This window comes from Physeter macrocephalus, chromosome 11 (genome assembly GCF_002837175.3).
Source record: "Physeter macrocephalus isolate SW-GA chromosome 11, ASM283717v5, whole genome shotgun sequence".
Taxonomy (NCBI): domain Eukaryota; kingdom Metazoa; phylum Chordata; class Mammalia; order Artiodactyla; family Physeteridae; genus Physeter; species Physeter macrocephalus.
The window spans coordinates 132,777,338-132,797,228 of record NC_041224.1 but is presented as its reverse complement, the minus strand read 5'-3'; the positions used below and the strand labels follow the sequence as shown (position 1 = coordinate 132,797,228).

General features: G+C 34.7%; 1 protein-coding gene across 4 annotated transcripts in view; it reads left to right on the top strand.

The window, feature by feature from the left end:
* The window catches only part of MAP4K5 (mitogen-activated protein kinase kinase kinase kinase 5), a 163,794-nt gene that overhangs the window by 13,254 nt on the left and 130,649 nt on the right, over positions 1–19,891 (top strand). For all 4 annotated transcript variants that reach the window (XM_055088413.1, XM_055088414.1, XM_055088412.1 and 1 more), the window contains exon 3: positions 10,517–10,574. In XM_055088413.1, the coding sequence (XP_054944388.1) occupies positions 10,517–10,574 (58 nt within the window). The remainder of the gene's footprint in view (positions 1–10,516; positions 10,575–19,891) is intronic.

The window sequence follows — 19,891 nt, the reverse complement described above, 5'->3', positions numbered from 1 at the left end:
CCTGCCTCGGCAGGCGGACGCGCAACCACTGCGCCACCAGGGAAGCCCCTATTTTTTGTTTTTTAAATTTATTTTTTTTTACATTGTGTTTTGAATATAACACTTTCAAAATTTATTTTTAAATTTTAAAGATATCATAACTTTATAGAAATTTGAAGAAAGAAAATCACTTATAACTTTTGTAATGAATCTAATATTTTAACTACTATCATTTTTGTTGGACATCAGACTTTGAGCACATAGTGAAAACACATAGTAATCAGAATGGTGGTAAGGGTCTGGAATCTGTATGTAGCATGTTGAAGAAGTTAGCATGTTTCATCCATAGATAGAAGGGAGCTTTTATGTTTCTGTCTGAGCAGAGTTAAAATTAGAACTAGGTCCCCTAACTGCCATAAGAATGGCAATACATACTGAATAAATCAAAACATACTTACTGAATAAATCAATGAATTTAGATATCTGAAATTTGTCATAGGAGGAATAGACTCAATCAGCTTTATCTCATAGACTAAAACTGGGACCATTGAGGAGAAATTATAGGAAAGTAGATTTTGCTTATCATAAAAAGTCTTTATACAACTAAATTTATCCTACAAAATGAATGTATGAGATTGATCAAATGACCTCCATAAACTAAGTAGAAGAAAATTGCTTTTTTAGAAAAAAGATTGAATTAGATCATTTCCAAAATTTTCTCCAAACTGAGATTCTAATAGAACAGTATCTCTAGAGTAGTTGTAGTTTTAGTTTTGTCTGTTTCCTTCCTTCCTTCCTCCCTTCATCCTTGCTTCCTTCCTTCCTTCCTTCTTATCTACCTACCTACCTACCTAGTTTTAAAATTTTTATTGAGGTGTAGTTGACTCAACAGTATTATATTAGTTTCAGATTACAAGAGTGATTTGATATTTTTATACATTACAAAATGATGACAGCAGTAAGTCTAGTTGCCATCCATCACTATACTGTTATTGACTCTGTTCCCTATGCTGTATATTACATCACTGTGACTTATTTATTTTGTGACTGGAAGTTTGTACCTCTTAACCTCCCTCACTTATTTTACTCATTCTTCATCCCCCTCCCCTTTGGCAACCACCAGTTTGTTCTTTGATCTGTTTCTGTTTTGTTTTGTTTATTTTGTTCTTTAGATTCCACATATAAGTGAAATCTTACAGTGTTTGTCTGACTTATTTCACTTAGCATAATACCCACGAGGTTATCCACTTTGTCACAAATGGCAAGATTTCATTTTTTATGGCTAAGTAATATGTGTGTGTGTGTGTGTGTGTGTGTGTATGTATCTCCACTTGGTTTGCTTTCATATCTTGGCTATGGTAAATAAATCTGCAGTGAATAGTGGCACACATGTATCTTTTTGAATCTGTATTTTTGTTATCTTCACATACATGCCCAGAAGTGATATTGCTGGATCATATGGCAGTTCTATTTTTGAATTTTTGAGGAACCTTCGTAATGTTTTCCATAGTGGCTGCACCAATTTACATCCCACCAACAGTGCATGAGGGTTCCCTTTTCTCCACATCCTTGCCAACACTTTTTATTTGTTGTCTTTTTGGTGATAGCCATTCTGATAGCTGTGACATTGTGGTTTTGATTAACATTTCTCTGATTAGTGGTATTGAGCATTTTTTCATATGTATGTTGGCTCTCTGTATGTCTTCTTTTGAAAAGTATCTGTTCAAGTCCTCTGCCCATTTTTTAATCTGGTTTTTTTTTTTTTGATGTTGAGTTCTATGAGCTGTTTATGTATTTTGAATATTAACCCCTTATGGGATATTATGTTTGCACATATCTTCTCCCATTCAGTAGGCAGCATTTTTGTTTGTTGGTAGTTTCCTTTGCTGTGCAAAAGCTTCTTAGTTTGATGTAGTCCAGTTTTTTAATTTTTGTTTTTCCCTTACTTGAGGAGACATATTCAAAAAAATATTGCTAAGATCAATGTCAAATAGTGTACTGCCTATGTTTTCCTCAGTTTTATGGTTTCAGGTCTTACATTTAAGTCTTTAATCCATTTTGAGTTTAAGGTATATGTATATGGTGTGAGAAAGTAGTCTAGTTTGATTCTTTTGCATGTAGCTCTCCAGTTTTCCAAGCACCATATCTTGAAGAGGCTGTCTTTTCCCCATTATATATTCTTGCCTCCTTTGCCATAGATTAATTGACCATGTAAGTGTGGGTATTTCTGGGGTCGCTATTCTGTTCCATTGACCTATGTGCCAGTACCATGCCATTTTGATTACTGTAGCTTTATAGTATAAATAAATCAGGGAGTGTGATACCTCCAGCTTTGTTCTACTTTTTCAAGATTGTTTTGGTTATCTGGAATGTTTTGTGTTTCCATATAAATTTCAGAATTATTTGTTCTAGTTCTGTGAAAAATGCTGTTGGTATTTTGACAGGGATTGCATTGAATCTGTAGGTTGCCACTGGTAGTATGGTCATTTTAATAATATTAATCTAATTCATGAACATGACATATCTTTCCCTTTGTTCGTGTTGTCTGCAGTTTCTTTCATCAGTGTCTTACAGTTTTCCTAGTACAGGTCTTTTACCACCTTGGTTAGATTTATTCCTGTGTATTTTATTCTTTTTGATGCAATTGTAAATGAGTTTGTTTTCTTAATTTCTCTTTCTGATAGTTAATTACTAGTGTATAGAGACACAATAGGTTTCAAAACAATCTTGAAAAAGAAAAACAAAACTAAAGGTATCATGCTCCCTGATTTCAAACTATACTATAAAGCTACAATAATATATTAATTTTTATCTTGCAGTTTTATTGACTTCACTTATTAGTTTTAATAGTTTTTTTTGTGGCATCTTAAAGATTTTCTCTCCATATAATATAATGTCATCTACAAACACCGACAGTTTTACGTATTCCAGTTTGGATTCCTTTTATTTATTTTTCTTCTCTAATTGCTGTGGTTAGGACTTCCAAAACTGTGTTGAATATAAGTGGTGAGAGTGGACATCCTTGTCTTGTTCTTGATCTTACAGGAAATGCTTTCAGCTTTCCACTGTTAAGTATGATGTTGACTGTAGATTTGTCATATATGGTTTTTATTGTGTTGAGGTATGTTCCCTTTATACCCACTTTGTTGAGAGTCTTTATCATAAATGAATGTTGAACTTTGTCAAAAGCTTTTTCTGCATCTCTCAAGATGATGATATGATTTGTATTCTTCAGTTTGTTAATGTGGTGTATCACAATGATTGATTTGCAGCTTTTGAACCATCCTTACATCCTTGGGATAAATATCACTTGATCATAATGTTTAATCCTTTTAATGTATTGTTAAATTCAATTTGCTCATATTTTGTTGAGGATTTTTGCATCTATGTTCAGTGATATTGTTCTTTAATTTTCTTTTTTTGTAGTGTCTTTGGTTTTGGTATCAGAGTGATGCTGGCCTCGTAGAATCAGTTTGGAAGTATTTCTTCTTCCATTTTTTGGAGTAGTTTGAGAAGGATAAGTGTTAACTCTTCTTTAAATGTTTGGTAGAATTACTTTTCAAGATGTCTGGTCCTGGAATTTTGTTTGTTGGAAAAAAATTTTTTTTACTGATTTAATTTCATTACTGGTAATTGATCTGTTCATATTTTCTGTTTCTTCCTGATTCAGTCCAGAGAGTTTGTATGTTTCTAGGAATTTGTACATTTCTTCTGGGTTGTCCATTTTATTGGCATATAATTGTTTGTAATATTCTCTTATGATCTTTTGATATATGTGATGTCAGCTGTAAGTTCTCTTTCATTTCTGATTTTATTCAGGTCTTCTTTCCTTTTTTCTTGATTAGTCTGGCTAAAGATTTATCAATTTTCTTCATCTTTTCAAAGAACCAGCTCTTAGTTTTATTGATCTTTCCCATTTTTAAGAATTTTCTATTTCGTTTGTTTCTGCTCTCATTTTAATTATTTCTTTCCTTCTACTGAGTTTTGGTTTTGTTTGTTCTTCTTTTTCTAGTTCCTTTAGGTGTATGGTTAGATGTTTATTTGAGATTTTTCTTGTTTCCTGAGGTAGACTTGTATTTCTATAAACTTTCCTTTTAGAACTGCTTTTGCTGCATCCCATAGATTTTGGATGGTTGTGTTTCCATTTTCATTTGTCTCCACGTATTTTTTGATTTCCTCTTTGGTTTCTTTAGTGACCCATTCGTTGGTTAGTAGCATATTGTTTAGCCTCCACGTGTTTGTATTTTTTGCAGTTTTTTTTTCTTGTAGTTGATTTCTAGCCTCATATCATTGTGGTTGGAAAAGATGCTTGCTATGATTACATTCTTCTTTAAGTTTATTGAAATTTGTTTTGTGGTCTAGCATGTGATCTGTTGTGGAGAGTTTTATTTCCCTATCCCTTAAATGTGGGTAATATTCTAGGATTCTGCTCTTGAATCTCTTTTCTTCTAACTCTACATACTCTTCTTAGGTTATGTCATCTACTGGCCTGGATTCAATAATATTGATGATGCCCAATCTGTCTCCAGTCCATGTTAGCTCTTGAGCTTCAGGAGCTATTAAGTGGCTTACTGGATATCTCCATATCTCTAGTTAGTTTTTCATAGGAACCTAAATTTTAAATATGTTCAAATCTGAGCCCCTTATCTATGTTCCTTCACTGTCCTTCCCCTCCACCCATAGAATGTGTCCATCTTCCTGTGTCTGTCATCTTAGTGAATGGAATCACAGTGTGTATTCACTTGTACAATCTAGAAACTAGGGGTTATCCTAGATTTGCTATTCCTTTGCATTCACATTAGTTTGCTAATTCCTAATGGAGACAAGCTGGACTAGAGCATAGCAGAGAAGATAGAGGAAAGTTAATGGATTTGCTTTATATTTTTAAGCCATCACTATTTGCTGAGATATCAGATGTGAAGAATGTGAAGGAAAGAAATGAAGAATGACCTTGGGTTTTGTACTTGAGCAACTGGCTGGCTGCAGTAAATTTTATTTAGATTGGGAAGATGTGAAGATGAATGGGTTTATGGAGCAGAGAAAGCTGAGTGTTATGTGTTAGGCATGTTAGCGTTGACATGCGTGTCAGGTTTCCATGGATTTAGGAGTCTGGAGCTGGGTGAGGAGAGATTTATCCTGGAGAAGGTTGTTAAAGCCATAGGACTACATAGGACAATGTTAGGTAAAGAAAAGGTGAAATTCTGTGTTAGGATAGGTAAGAGAGGAGTGAGTAAACAGAGGCTTAGGCATTATTGAAGGCTTTAAGAGAGAGGTATAAAATTTTCTTTTTGAAGAGTAGAAAATCAAACCTCATGGAGAAGTTGTAGTTTGTAGTTTGAGGTTTGTGTTATGATTCGAAAATAACACCAGTTAGTCTGATTTTATACATTTTTTCCCCAGTATCATTTAGCTGTTCAATATCAGTATGGAATTAGTGGATAATCAAGTTTAATCAGATTAGGATTTTGCTAGGCTAGTATGACAGAGGATAAGAGGAGAAGGAAGTTAAGGTTGTTTGTAAGGGAGTGATTATAAATAGAGTGGTGCAACATGGAACCCTGACAGTTAAGAGAAGATGTGAGGAATTGAGAGATGTAATTGATAGTCATATGGGAATGCACTGGATTGATGAGGTGGAAAGATCACTGGAATGGGACGACTAGAGTAAGTGAGCTGAAAGGGTAGGAAGTCATGATCGGGAATTACGACGTTTGAAGTCAAGATTCAGATAGGAGGCTAAGGATTGAAAAGTCAGAGAGTAGATCTGGATGTTGAAGTCTCTAAGAATGGTACCAAGAAAAGGGGTGGAGAGGAAGACTGTGAGTCAGGAACCATAAAGTCCTGAGTGAACAAGAAGGGGTGACCAAGAAGTTAGTAGATGATGGCTACAGTAGGTTAGTGGGTGATACAGTCTTTCCTGAGCTTCAAAGGAATGTTGTCTCTCACCATCGTCTCTTTACACTCTTATGTTTCCCTTAACACAAGATAATTTTACTACTTTGAAATGACCATGTTTTCTCCTATCTTTACACCTTTGCCTGGAATTCTGTTATAATCCCTTACCCCACCCCACTCTTCCCAAGAAAGTCTCTCATAATATCCATGTTTAGATTTACTTTTTCGTGGAAGCTTTCTCCAACCAGCTTTGACTTGGCTCAGAACCCTCCTGTGTTGTCTTGTATCACCTTTGAGAGATTTGTCACACTTTGTTGTATTTACTATTCACTTCTCTGTCTCACCAACTGATAAAAAGCTTCCTAAAGACAGCACTGTTTTGTTTCATTATATCCCCAGTATCAATATCAGTGCCTGGCACATATTTGTTAAATAATAATATTTGGTATTCAGTGTTCAGTAATATTTGTTGATTGAATGAACCTGTCAAAAACAATGTTCCATAAAGAGTCAGATATAGAGGTTTTACAACCTATGAGATAATTGACTGCTTACTTCTTTTGTGGGCAAACCAGCTACTTGGCTTTCTTCAAACTTTATAGATGCTGTGTTACTACTTTTGTATCGTAGTTCATATTCTTAAGTCTGGGATACATAATTTTGACTCTGAGAAGTAGTCACTAGCCACAAGAGATAGCTTGTTAAATATTGAGATATCTGGATTCTCTGTTGTTATATTAAAGAATATTTTTGGAGGAAGGGTGTATATTTGAAATTGATGCCCCCAGTTGGCTTCATGGAAAAATTTTGTGACCCTAAGAAATGCTGGAAGGAAGTTACCTGGGGATAGGATGAGGGGCCTAATGTGAAGAACAGTGAAATGGAATACAAGAGCTGATCTCATTTATCTTCATGGTGACCATCTTGGTTGCTATAACTTTTAGATGTCTGTCAATACTTGCCAGTTAACATTTTTTACCCCTGTTAAAAGAAATTATATTTCAGCTTCCTCACTACTGAGAGGTACTGTGCCTTAAATCATATCTTTCTATTCTTTGTTGATAACTCAAGACTTTTCCTCTAATTATTTTTTAGTCACATTAAAAATTTTACAGCATATTGGAAAGTTCATGGCTTATAAGCTGGCAACTGCATAATATTGTTAAAATAGAAATGGGTAAGTTAGGAAGATAAACATCTTTAATTTTTTTTCTTGGTGCAAGTGGAAATTTAACTTTTTACTATGAATTAAAAATCCAGACAGGAGAGTTTGAGTAAAAATATGTCTCCAGTAGTAAATTGACCTGGAAATATTAAGAGATAAGGGAAATACCTTGGCAATGAGAATAGAAACTTAATTTAAGTGGAAAGGCTCGTTTATGGATTTTATAATGACATTGATCCCATTTATTATTAGTTTATCTTTTTCCACCTAATAATTTTAATTCCTGATTAATAAAGAATTAAATAAGAGATAAACTATAGTAAAATATTTTATTGGACTTCTAGGTGTTCAGTATACCCTTAAGTCTAAATATTAGTGTATAGCAATAACCTGCTAAAATAAGTAGAAATCAGAAATATATTTAGATCTTTTTGTAGAGGTGCTGTGGTATTTGTTAGTTCCTTTTATAAACACAGTGTAGGATCTTTAAATTCTTGCGTGTTAAAGTTAAAAACAAAAATACTTGAGAATATCACACTTAATTTGTTGAAAGGAAATGTTGGGTTTCAAAACCTAGTATTGCATATGACTCCACTGGATTATAGTGTGAAATTGTATAGTTAAATTTCTGAAAGATCTCTGTAGTAAATTGAATCTGTAAAGTCTCTGTTTAGATCTTTTTTTCTGAAAGCCTCTTTGCCTTTCATTATAAAAGAGCCTGGTACTGCTTTCTGTTTTAAAAATCCAGCTGGAAAATTACAGACTATGAACATTTGCCCATCGGTTCTTCATTTGGAGAGAACAGAAATATGTCTTCAAAATGGAGACTGACACTGAAGTGTTTACCCTGCCAGTGGAACTTATAGCTTATATTCTTTTTTAAAAATTTCTGTAGTGACATATAGTATATTTTGGCTTATGCATGGTGTAGCTGAATTTTAAAATACCATATTTATTTTATGTGGTTCTGTGATTGTTCAAATCTTCCAGTGATCTGTTCCTTCCCGAGTCCCTCAGAATCTCTAAAAAAAGGTGTCCTTGGTTCTTGCGTCATTTTGGTTCTTTTAATTGAAATTCAACATATTTGTGTTGATTCTAATCATAAAAATTGACACAATATGTCTGAAAGTATCAATATACTTAAAATTTAATTTTATGTGTATTCTTTTAAAAATAATTAATAGATTTAATTTTAGTATAGTTTTATATTTACAGATTAGTTGAGCGGATATATACAGTTACATTCATCCACACCTCACCCACCCACCTATGCAGTTTCCCCTTTTATTAACATCTTGCATTAAGTGTGGTATATTTATTACAATTATTGAACCAGTCTTGATACATTATTATAGTTCATAGTTTATGTGAAGGTTCACTCTTTGTGTTGTACAGTTTTATGGATTTTGACAGATACCTAGTGACGTGTATCCATTACAGTTTCATACGAGAATAGTTTCATCATCCTAAAAATTCTCTGTACTTCACCTGTTCATCACTCTTCACCCAGACCCCTGGCAACCATTCTTTTCACTCTTTCTATGGTTTTGCCTTCCCAGAATGTCATATAGTTGGACTCATATAGTATGTAGCTTTTTCAGACCGGTTTCTTTCACTTAGCAGTATGCATTTACGGTTCTTCATATCTTTTCATGGCTTGATGGCTCATTTCTTTTTATCACTGAATAATACTCCACTGTATGGATATAAAATGCTGAAAGATCTTAGGAATGGGGAAAAGACCTGAGGCGATTCTTTTGTCACAGGCAAGGAAGAGGAGAGGGTAGGAATGGTGTGAGGCTTCTGGCTGACCTTTTCCCATTTCTCTAAATGTGTTTGCAGTTGGGGGAAGGGTAATCATGGATGGGGGGAGTTAAAATGTTTGTTTTCTCTTCCTAAGACTCCTCCTTACCCTATTTACCGCAATAGATGAGGAAAATATGAACTTCTCATCACAAAATATTTGAGACTGCTGCTGTAGAAAAAATCCTTTTTTCTTCTACCTTTCTGTTTGTGACTTTCCCTCTGCATCCCTCTCCCCCATTCTATTATTTTTCTCACCCTCTATATGTCATTTCTGAAAATGTAGGCTCTCTTCCCTACATTCTTTGTCATTCTTTTCTGTTTTATCATATGCTCCTTATTTATGCCAAGTGTGAAAATTCATATTCAAATCTAATATACTAAAATGAAAAATGTAGATTATTAAATAGCATTTCCACATAGAGTGTGCCACACTGGGTGTAATGAAAATGAGCACTCATATTAGCGTTGACAATATTATGGCACAGTGCTTTTAGACTATTTTGGCAGTATGTTTTGATGGCCTTAAATGTTCATATTTATACCCTTGACCCTAGTAATCTCATACCTTAGAATCCATTTGAAAGAAATGGTCTTAAATAATGAAAAGACTATGTATAACATCCTTAATATCTAACAGTAAGGGAGAAATGATTATATGAACTATTATATAGACATTTAAAATTATGTAGAGGACTGAGAAAGTACATAATTTTTAAAAAATAAAATAAAAATCTGCACCTATAATAGAACTTGGCAGACATAGATTTAACATCTAAGGTTGGTGAGAGTATGAATCCCCATAATTTTTTTCAGAGCAATATGGCAATATGTCCATTTTAAATCCACATACTTTTTAACTTAACAATTATGTTTATAGGTTGCCTTACTGATAAACTTTGATATGTGCTAAAATATTTGCAGTGATAATCATTGAAGCATTAATTATACTAAGTCTATCCATGATATTTTCTTAAGCGGTAAGTAGTTTCTCTTCTAGTAATTCATTTGAAGGAAATAATCAAGGCTGTGGATAGATATAAAGCTATGAGATATATATATTCCTCTATTTATAATTCCAAAATAATATTAAAATCCTAAGTGTCCATTAATAGCAGATAAATTAAATAAATTATATATACCATCAGTGGAAAATTAGGCAGCATTGCACATCATGTTGTTGAAGACTGTGATGGCACATCTTCTATAACACGTACACACTTGAGCACACATACACAGGGCAAAAAAGGAAATACGTACACTAAGAGTTAACTTTTTTCCTCTGGGTAGTAAGATACACATGATTTGGTTTTTATTTTCCTTTAATGACCTAGGACTATATTTATAAAATATATAAAAACCATGAGTATTTTTTTAATTAAAAAAAGTAAGTATAAAAAAAGACTTGGAGGAAGGACACCAAAATTTTAAACAGTAGTTGTTTTTTAGTGGTGGGATTAAAGAGAATTTTGTGTGTGTGTGTGTGTGTGTGTGTGTATTTTTTCTATATTTTCTTTATTGGGAAAATGAGTATACTCATTTCACTGGAAATAAAGATTTTGTTTTTCAGTTTTGTTAAAAGCCTGATTGATAAGCAACTAATTAACATAGTACCAAGTAACTTTTATATAGTAGACAGACTTTTTTAAAGTTTTACTTTCATTTTTATTTTAGGCCAGAAATATACATACGGGAGAGCTGGCTGCAGTAAAAATTATCAAATTGGAACCTGGTATGTATTAAAACTCTCAAGACAATTTTTGAACACTTTTCTTGTGCAGTTCATAAATATATCACTTAAGAGCATTTTCCATATTGCCTTCCTTGTTTCCCTTCTTCCAAAAGAGTCTTATGTTGTCATAAAAAGGGTATCTCCTATATGGTTACATTAAATTCCACTGGAGGTTGTTGGTTAAAGACGAATTTGATGCAGTAGTTTTGTTGCTAAAGTCTGAAATATGCACATTCAAAAATTGAAAGACACATTGACAAACAGAAAGTAATGTTGCAGTAATGTTATGTTAATTTTCTTTTAAGATGATAGTGAAATATTTGGACTTCAATTTTAGCTTTTATGAGAATTTGATTAGTGAAGTATTCATTCATTTGGGGGAATATTTGGTGAAATTCAGGATAATTATATTTTATATGTCAGCCATTCCCTGGCTGGTTGATAGGTTTAATAATTCTGGTCTTAGCCTAATGCTTATTTTTTTACACTTCTGTCTGTCTGAAGACTGTTTGTTTTAAAACATACTGAGTAACTTGCTTTGAAAATAAAACAACTGCATAAAACCTGAAACTATTTACTTATTTTGGTATCCTAATAGTTTCTAATGAGAGCAGTAGTAGCTTTCTTTTTTCTCCAATTTCTTTTTTTTTCTTTCTTTCCCCTTTCTTTCTTTCTTTTTACTGTGGTAATGTACACATAACATAAAATTTGCCATCCAAACAATTTTAAAGTGTACAGTTCAGTGGTATAAAATACATTCATAATGTTGTGCTACCCTCACCACCATCCATGCCAGAATTCTTATATTTTTATTTTTTTGGAGGACCACCATACTGTTTTCCACAGTGGCTATACAATTTATATTCCCATCCATACTATACAAGTGTTCCAGTTTCTCCACATCCTTTACAACACTTGTTATTTTTCTGCTTTACTTGTTATAGCAGCCACCCTAATGGTGTGAGGGGGTATCTCATTGTAGGGTTTTTTTTTTTGCATTTCCCTAATGATTAGTGATGTTGAGCATCATTTCATGTACATATTGGCCATTTGTATATCTGCTTTGCAGAAATATCTATTCAGATCCTTTGCCCATTTTTTTTTCACATCCTTATTGGAGTATAAATGCTTTACAATGTTGTGTTAGTTTCTGCTGTACAACAAAGTGAATCAGCTCTATGTATACATATATTCCCATATCCCCTCACTCTTGAGCCTTCCTCCCACCCTCCATATCCCATCCCTCTAGGTTGTCACAAAGGACCGAGCTGATCTCCCTGTGCTATGCAGCAGCTTCTCGCTAGCCATCCATTTTACATTTGGTAGTGTATATATGTCAGTGCTACTCTCTCACTTCATCCCAGCTTCCCCTTCCCCGCCCCGTGCCCTCAAGTCTGTTCTCTACGTCTGCATCTTTATTCCTGCCCTGCCACTAGGTTTATCAGTACTGCTTTTTAAAATTCCATACGTATACGTTAGCATACGGTATTTGTTTTTCTCTTTCTGACTTCCTTCACTCTGTATGACAGAGTCTAGGTCCATCCACCTCACTACAAATAACTCAACTTGGTTCGTTTTTATGGCTAAGTAATATTCCATTTTATATATGAGCCACATCTTCTATATCCAGTCATCTATTGATGGACACTTAGATTGCTTCCATATCCTGGCTGTTGTAAATAGTGCTGAAATGAACATTGTGGTACATGTATCTTTTTTGAATTATGGTTTTCTTAGGGTATATGCCCAGTAGTGGGATTGCTGTGTCATATGGTAGATCTATTTTTACTTTTTTAAGGAACCTCCATACTGTTCTCCATAGTGGCTCTATGAATTTACATTCCCACCAACAGTGCAAGAGGGTTCCCTTTTCTCCACACCCTCTCCAGCATTTATTGTTTGTACATTTTTTGATGATCGCCATTCTGACTGGTGTGAGGTGATACCTCATTGTAGTTTTGATTTGCATTTCTCTAAGGATTGGTGATGTTGAGCATCCTTTCTTGTCTTTTCACCTTGTTTATGGTTTCCTTTGCTGTGCAAAAGCTTTTAAGATTCATTAGGTCCCATTTTTTAATTTTTGTTTTTATTTCTTTTACTCTAGGAGGTGGGTCAAAAAGGATCTTGCTGTGATTTATGTCATAGAGTGTTCTGCCTATGTTTTCTTCTAAGGGTTTGATGGTTTCTGGCCTAATTTTCACAGTATTGATTCTTCCAATCCAGGGGCATGGTATATCTCTCCATCTGTTTATGTTATCTTTGATTTCTTTCATCAGTGTTTTATAGTTTTATGAGTGCAGATCTTTTGTCTCCTTAGGTAGGCGTATTCCTAGGTATGTTTTTCTTTTTGTTGTGATGGTAATGGGATTGTTTACTTAATTTCTCTTTCTGATCTTTCATTGTTAGTGTATAGGAATGCAAGAGATTTCTGTGTAGTAATTTTGTATCCTGCAACCTTACCAAATTCATTGATTAGTTCTAGTAGTTTTCTGGTGGCATCTTTAGGATTTTCTATGTATAGTATCATGTCACCTGCAAACAGTGACAATTTTACATCTTCTTTTCCAATTCGTATTCCTTTTATTTCTTTTTCTTGTCTAATTGCTGTGGCTATGACTTCCAATACTATGTTGAATAATAGTGGCGAGAGTGGACATCCTTATCTTGTTCCTGATCTTAGAGGAAATGCTTTCAGTTTTTCACCATTTGGAATGATGTTTGCTGTGGGTTTGTCGTATATGGCTTTTATAATGTTGAGGTATGTTCCCTCTATGCCCACTTTCTGGAGAATTTTTATCAAAAATAGGTGTTGAATTTTGTCAAAAGCTTTTTCTGCATCTATTGAGATGATTGTATGGTTTTTATCCTTCAGTTTGTTAATGTGGTGTATCACATTGATTGATTTGAGTATATTGAAGAATCCTTGCATTCCTGAGATAAACCCCATTTGATCATGGTGTATGATCCTTTCAATGTGTTGGATTCTGTTTGCTAGTATTTTGTTGAGGATTTTGGCATCTAAGTTCATCAGTGATATTGGTCTATAATTTTTTTTTGTGATATCTTTGTCTGGTTTTGGTATCAGGGTGATGGTTGCCTTGTAGAGTGAGTTTGGGAGTGTTCCTCCCTCTGCAGTTTTTTGGAAGAGTTTGAGAAGGATAGGTGTTAGCTCTTCTCTAAACATTTGGTAGAATTCCCCATTGAAGCCATCTGGTCCTGGACTTTTGTTTGTTGAAAGATTTTTAATTGCAGTTTCAATTTCATTACCTGTGATTGGTCTGGTTATATTTTCTAATTCTTCCTGGTTCAGTCTTGGAAGGTTGTACTTTTCCAAGAATTTGTCCATTTCTTTCAGGTTGTCCACTTTTTTGGCATATAGTTGCTTGTAGTAGTCTCTTATGATCTTTTGTACTTTTGCGGTGTCAGTTGTAATATCTCCTTTTTCATTTCTAATTCTGTTGATTTGAGTCTTCTCCCTTTTTTTCTTGATGAGTCTGGCTAATGGTTTATCAATTTTGTTTATCTTCTCAAAGAACGAGCCTTTAGTTTTATTGATGTTTGCTATTGTTTTCTTTGTTTCTATTTATTTCTGCTCTCATCTTTATGATTTCTCTCCTCTACTCATTTTGGATTTTCTTTGTTCTTCTTTTTCTAGTTGCTTTAAGTGTAAAGTTAGATTGTTTATTTGAGATTTTTCTTGTTTCTTGACGTGAGCTTGAATTGCTGTGAACTTCCCTCTTAGAACTGCTTTTGCTGCGTCCCATAGGTTTTGGATTGTCATGTTTTCGTTGTCATTTGCCTCTAGGTATTTTTTGATTTCCTCTTTGACTTCTTTAGTGATCTCTTGGTTATTTAGCAGTGCACTGTTTAGCGTCCATGTATTTGTGTTTTTTACTGTTTTTTTCCTGTAATTGATTTCTAATCTCATAGCATTGTGGTTGGAAAAGATGCTTGATACAATTTCAGTTTTCTTAAATTTTCCAGGGTTTAATTTGTGACCCAAAATGTGATCTGTTCTGGAGAACCTTCCGTGTGCACTTGAAAGAAAGTGTATTCTTCTGATTTTGGGTAGAACATCCTAAAAATATCAATTAATTCTCTCTGGTCTCTTGTGTCATTTAAAGCTTGTGTTCCCATGTTTATTTTCTGTCTGGATGATCTGTCTATTGGTGTAAGTTTGGTGTTAAAGTCCCCCACTATTATTGTGTTACCATTGAGTTCTCCTTTTTATGACTGTTAGCATTTGCCTTATGTATTGAGGTGCTCCTGTGTTGGGTACATAAATATTTATAGTTGTTATGTTTCCTTCTTGTATTGATCCCTTGATAATTATGTAGAAAGATGGTTTGCAAATACTTTCTCTCATTCTATGGGTTGCCTTTTTACTGTGTCGATAGTGTCTCTAGGTGCACAAAATGTATAAATTTTCTTGAAGTCCAGTTTGCCTGTTTTTCTTTTGTTGCCTGTGCCTTGATCGTTATGTGCCTTTGGTGTCATACCCAAAAAATCATTACCAAATCTGATAACGTAAAGCTTTTGCCCATGTTTTCTTCGAAGAGTTTTATAGTCTTAGGTCTTTGATCCATTTTGAGTTAATTTTTTGTATACAGTGTTAGGTAAGGGTCCAACGTCATCCTTTTGCTTATGGATAGCCATTTTTTCCTAATATAATTTGTTGAAAACGCTGTCCTTTCTCCGTTGAATGGTCTTTTGTTTGTCCGTTTGTTTTTTAATTCTTGTTGGCTGCGTTGGGTCTTTGTTGCTATGCACAGGCTTTCTCTAGTTGCAGCAAGATGCAGCTACTCTTCATTGCAGTGTGCAGGCTTTTCGTTATGGTGGCTTCTCTTGTTGTGGAGCACAGGCTCTAGGGCGCACAGGCCTTAGTATTCATGGCATGCGGGCTCTAGAGTGCAGGCTCAGTAGTTGTGACACGTGGGCTTAGTTCCTCCATGGCATGTGGATCTTCCCGGACCAGGGATCGAACCTATATCCCCTGCATTTGCAGGAGGATTCTTAACCACTGCCCCACCAGGTAAGTCCCCTGTTGAATGGTCTTATTAGCACTCTTGTCAAAAATCATTTGAACCGGGCTTCCCTGGTGGCACAGTGGTTGAGAGTCCGTCTGCTGATGCAGGGGACACGGGTTTGTGCCCCGGTCCAGGAGGATCCCACATGCTGCAGAGCGGCTGGGCCCGTGAGCCATGGCCACTGAGCCTGTGCGTCCGGAGCCTGTGATCCGCAACGGGAGAGGCCACAACAGTGAGAGGCCCGCGTACCGCAAAAAAAAAAGAAAAAAAAAATCATTTGAACCGTATATGCGAGGGTTTATTTTTGGGTTCTCTATTCTATCCCATTGGTCTGTATGTCTGTAGAGTACCTGTATCACACTATTTTGATTTTAGTAGCTTTGTAGTAAGTTTTGAAATCAGGAAGTATGTGTCGTTAGTTCTGTACTTCTCTTTCAATATTGTTTTGGCTCTTCAACATCCCCTGAGATTCCATATAAATTTTAGGATGGGTTTTTCTGTTTCTGCAAAAAATGTCACTGGAGTGAGGAGTAGTAATTTTTGACCAGGTGAGTGGATATGTGATCTGTTCATTTGCTGCTTCATAAAGTTAGACATGTAGAGTAATTGTGTCACCATAATTATGCCAATTTCTTAATTTGCATAGTTAAAATGGTTTTATATTTTAAATACAATATTTTGATCATTATGTGTATGATTCATTAGGGAGAGATTACTGAGGTAGCATATACTGCAACACTTTAAAAATAAGCTTTCAGATATGGCACAGTATCTTTTTTCCTGGATAATAGAAATCATTATAATAATACCCTTTTAGAGTCTTCTAGTTAAGTTCCACTTAGTAAGTGTAGGATGGTCTCCAAAATGTCATTAACGCACATAGAAGAGACTATAATATAACAGAACTATGCAAGCATTTGCCCCTTCTTGAGTTACTTGAACAAATAAATATTCAAGTTATGTTCAAGGAACAGTTATAATCCAGATAATGAATGGGCTGTTTTTGCAGAGGAAACGAAGAGAAAAACAAATACCATATGCTAACACATATATATGGAATCTAAAAAAAAAAAATGGTTCTGATGAACCTAGGGGCAGGACAGGAATAAAGACAGACGTAGAGAATGGACTTGAGGACATGGGGAGGGGGTAGGGTAAGCTGGGATGAAGTGTGAGAGTAACATTGACGTATATACACTACCAAATGTAAAATAGATAACTAGTGGGAAGCAGCTGCATAGCACAGAGAGATCAGCTCAGTGCTTTGCGACCACCTAGAGGGGTGGGATAAGGAGGGTGGGAGGGAGATGTAAGAGGGAGGGGATATACATATGCATGTAGCTTATTTACTTTGTTATACAGCAGAAACGAACACAACATTGTAAAGCAATTGTACTCCAATAAAGATGTTAAAAAAAAGATGTTTATCTCTTATCTGCCTTCAGCAAGTACACTGGGCTCATCATAGCACAGTTTCACTTATTCTACTTAAGGGCATGGCCTACTTTTGATTATGATTCATGTAATGAATTAATGAATATATTTTTAAAATCCTACAATTCTGACTTCTCAAGAAACCATAAAAAAGAAAGTGTACCATTATATGATGTTATTATTTAACAGATAAGGATTAATTGCTGGGATTGTAAATTAAGACTCTTTGAAAGGTTGGAATTTCTCACTGCTTGGCTTTTTAAAGTTGCTGCCTTTATGTTAGAGTTCACTCATATACAAAGGTTGACTAACATTTAAATTCTTCCACCCCAAAAGAATCACATAGAAGTCCAGTAAATGCTTGATGATGTGATTTTAATGCCTGGCCATTTTAGTATTGTTAATTGTTTATAGTTATGCTTTGTTCAGTTCTATAAGGTTATTTTTTTAAATTGATTTTTAAAATTTTTAATTTTTTATTACAATTTTTAAAGGTTACATTACATTTACAGTTACTGCAAAATAGTTGCCATATTCCCCCTGTTGTATAATACAGTACATCTTTGTAGCCTATCTTACACCCAGTAAGTTTGTACCTCCCACTCATCCACCCCTATATTGCTCTTCCCCCTGCTTAACTGGTAACCACTGGTTTGTTCTCTGTATCTGTGAGTCTGCTCCTTTTTTGTTATATTCACTAGTTTGTTGTATATTTTAGATTCCACATATAAGTGATATCATACAGTATTGGGCTTTCTCTGTCTGTCTTATTTCACTTAGCATAGTGCCCTCCAAGTCCATCCATGTTGCTGCAAATGGCAAAGTTTCATTCTTTTTTATGGCTGAGTAGTATTCTAGTGTGTGTGTGTGTGTGTGTGTGTGTGTGTGTGTATGTGTGTGTATACACCCCCACATCTTCTTTATCCATTCAGCTGTTGGTGGACACTTAGGTGGCTTTCATATCTTGCTTACTATGAATGTTCATGTATGAAAGATACATGCACATTGGGGTGCATGTATCTTTTCAAATTAGTGTTTTTGTTTTTTCAGATATATATCCAGGAGTGGAATTTCTGGGTTATATGGTAGTTCTATTTTTAGTTTTTTGAGAAACCTCCCTACTGTTTTCCACAGTGGCTGCACCAATTTACATTCCCACCAACAGTGTGCGTGGTTCCCTTTTCTCCACATCCTCACCTAACATTTGTTAATTTGCATTCTTTTTAATGATAGCCATTCTGAGAGGTGTGAGGTGATATCTCGTGGTTTTGATTTGCATCTCTGTGATGATTATTGATGTTGAGCATCTTTTCATGTGCCTGTTGGCCATCTGCATATCCTCTTTAGAAAAAATGTCTATGCAGTTCTTCTGCCCATTTTTTGATTGGGTTGTTTGCTTTTTTGATGTTGAGTTGTATGAGTTGTTTTTAAATGTTGGATATTAATCCCTTGTCAGTCATATCTTTTGCAAATATTTTCTTCCATCTGATAGGTTGTATTTTCATTTTGTCAGTGGTTTCCCTTGCTGTGCAAAAGCTTTTAAATTTAATTAGGAAGAAAATGGATGCACAGAGTGATAAGTTAAAAGTTTTTAACAAAGAGTTAGAAAGCATAAAGAACAACCAAACAGATGAAGAATACAATAACTGAATGAAAAATACACTAGAAGGAGTAAACAGTAGAAAAATACACTAGAAGGAATAAACAGTAGAATAAATGATGCAGAGGAATGGATCAGTGAGCTGAAAGACAGAGTAGTGGAAATCACTGCTGCTGAAAGAAAAAGGAATGAAAAGAAATGACCATTTAGGAGACCTCTCGGACAACATCAAGTACATTAATATTCACATTATAGGAGTCTCAAAATATGTGAAGGCATTCTAGTTGAAAGCTTCCCTAACCCAGGAAAGGAAATGGTCACCTAACTCCAGGAAGCAGAGAGTCCCATACAGGATTAACCCAAAGAGGAACACACCAGACACATTGTAATTAAAATGGCAGAAATTAAAGATAAAACGGGAATATTAAAAGTGGCAAGGGAAAAGCAGCAAATAACATACAAGGGAATGTTTCACCAGAAACTCCTCAGCCAGAAAGTAGTAGCATGATGTATTTAAAGTGATGAAAGGGAAAAAACTACAACCAAGAATACTGTATCCGGCAAGGCTCTCATTCACATTTGGTGGAGAAATCAAAAGCTTTACAGACAAGCAAAAGCTAAAAGAGTTCAGCACCACCAAACCAGCTTTCCAGTAAATGTTAAAGGTACTTGTCTATGCAAAAAAGAAAAGGCCGCAACTAGAAACAGAAAATTACAAAATGAAAAAGCTCACCGATAAAGGCAAACACATAGTAAAGGTAGGAAATCATCCATACACAAAGCTAGTAGGGAGATTAAAAGACAAAAGTAATAAAACCATCTACATCCACAATAAGCAGTTAAGGGATTCACAAAACAATTAGATGTAAAATATGATACTAAAGACAGTAATCATGAGGGGAGGAGAGTACAAATGCAGGGTTTTTTAAATGCATTTGAAATTAAGAGATGGGCAACTTAAAACAATCTTGTATACATATAGACTGCTATACAAAAACTACCTGGTAACCACAAACCAAAAATCTTCAATAGATATACATATAAAAAAGAAAAAGGAATCCAAACACTAAAGTTAGTCATCAAATCACAAGAGAAGAGAAGAAAAGAAGAAAGGAAAAAAAAGACCTACAAAAACAAATCCAAAACAATTAACAAAGCGGCACTAAGAACATATATATAGATAATTACCTTAAACAGACTAAATTCTCCAACCAAAAGACATAGACTGGCTGAATGGATACAAAAACAAGACCCAT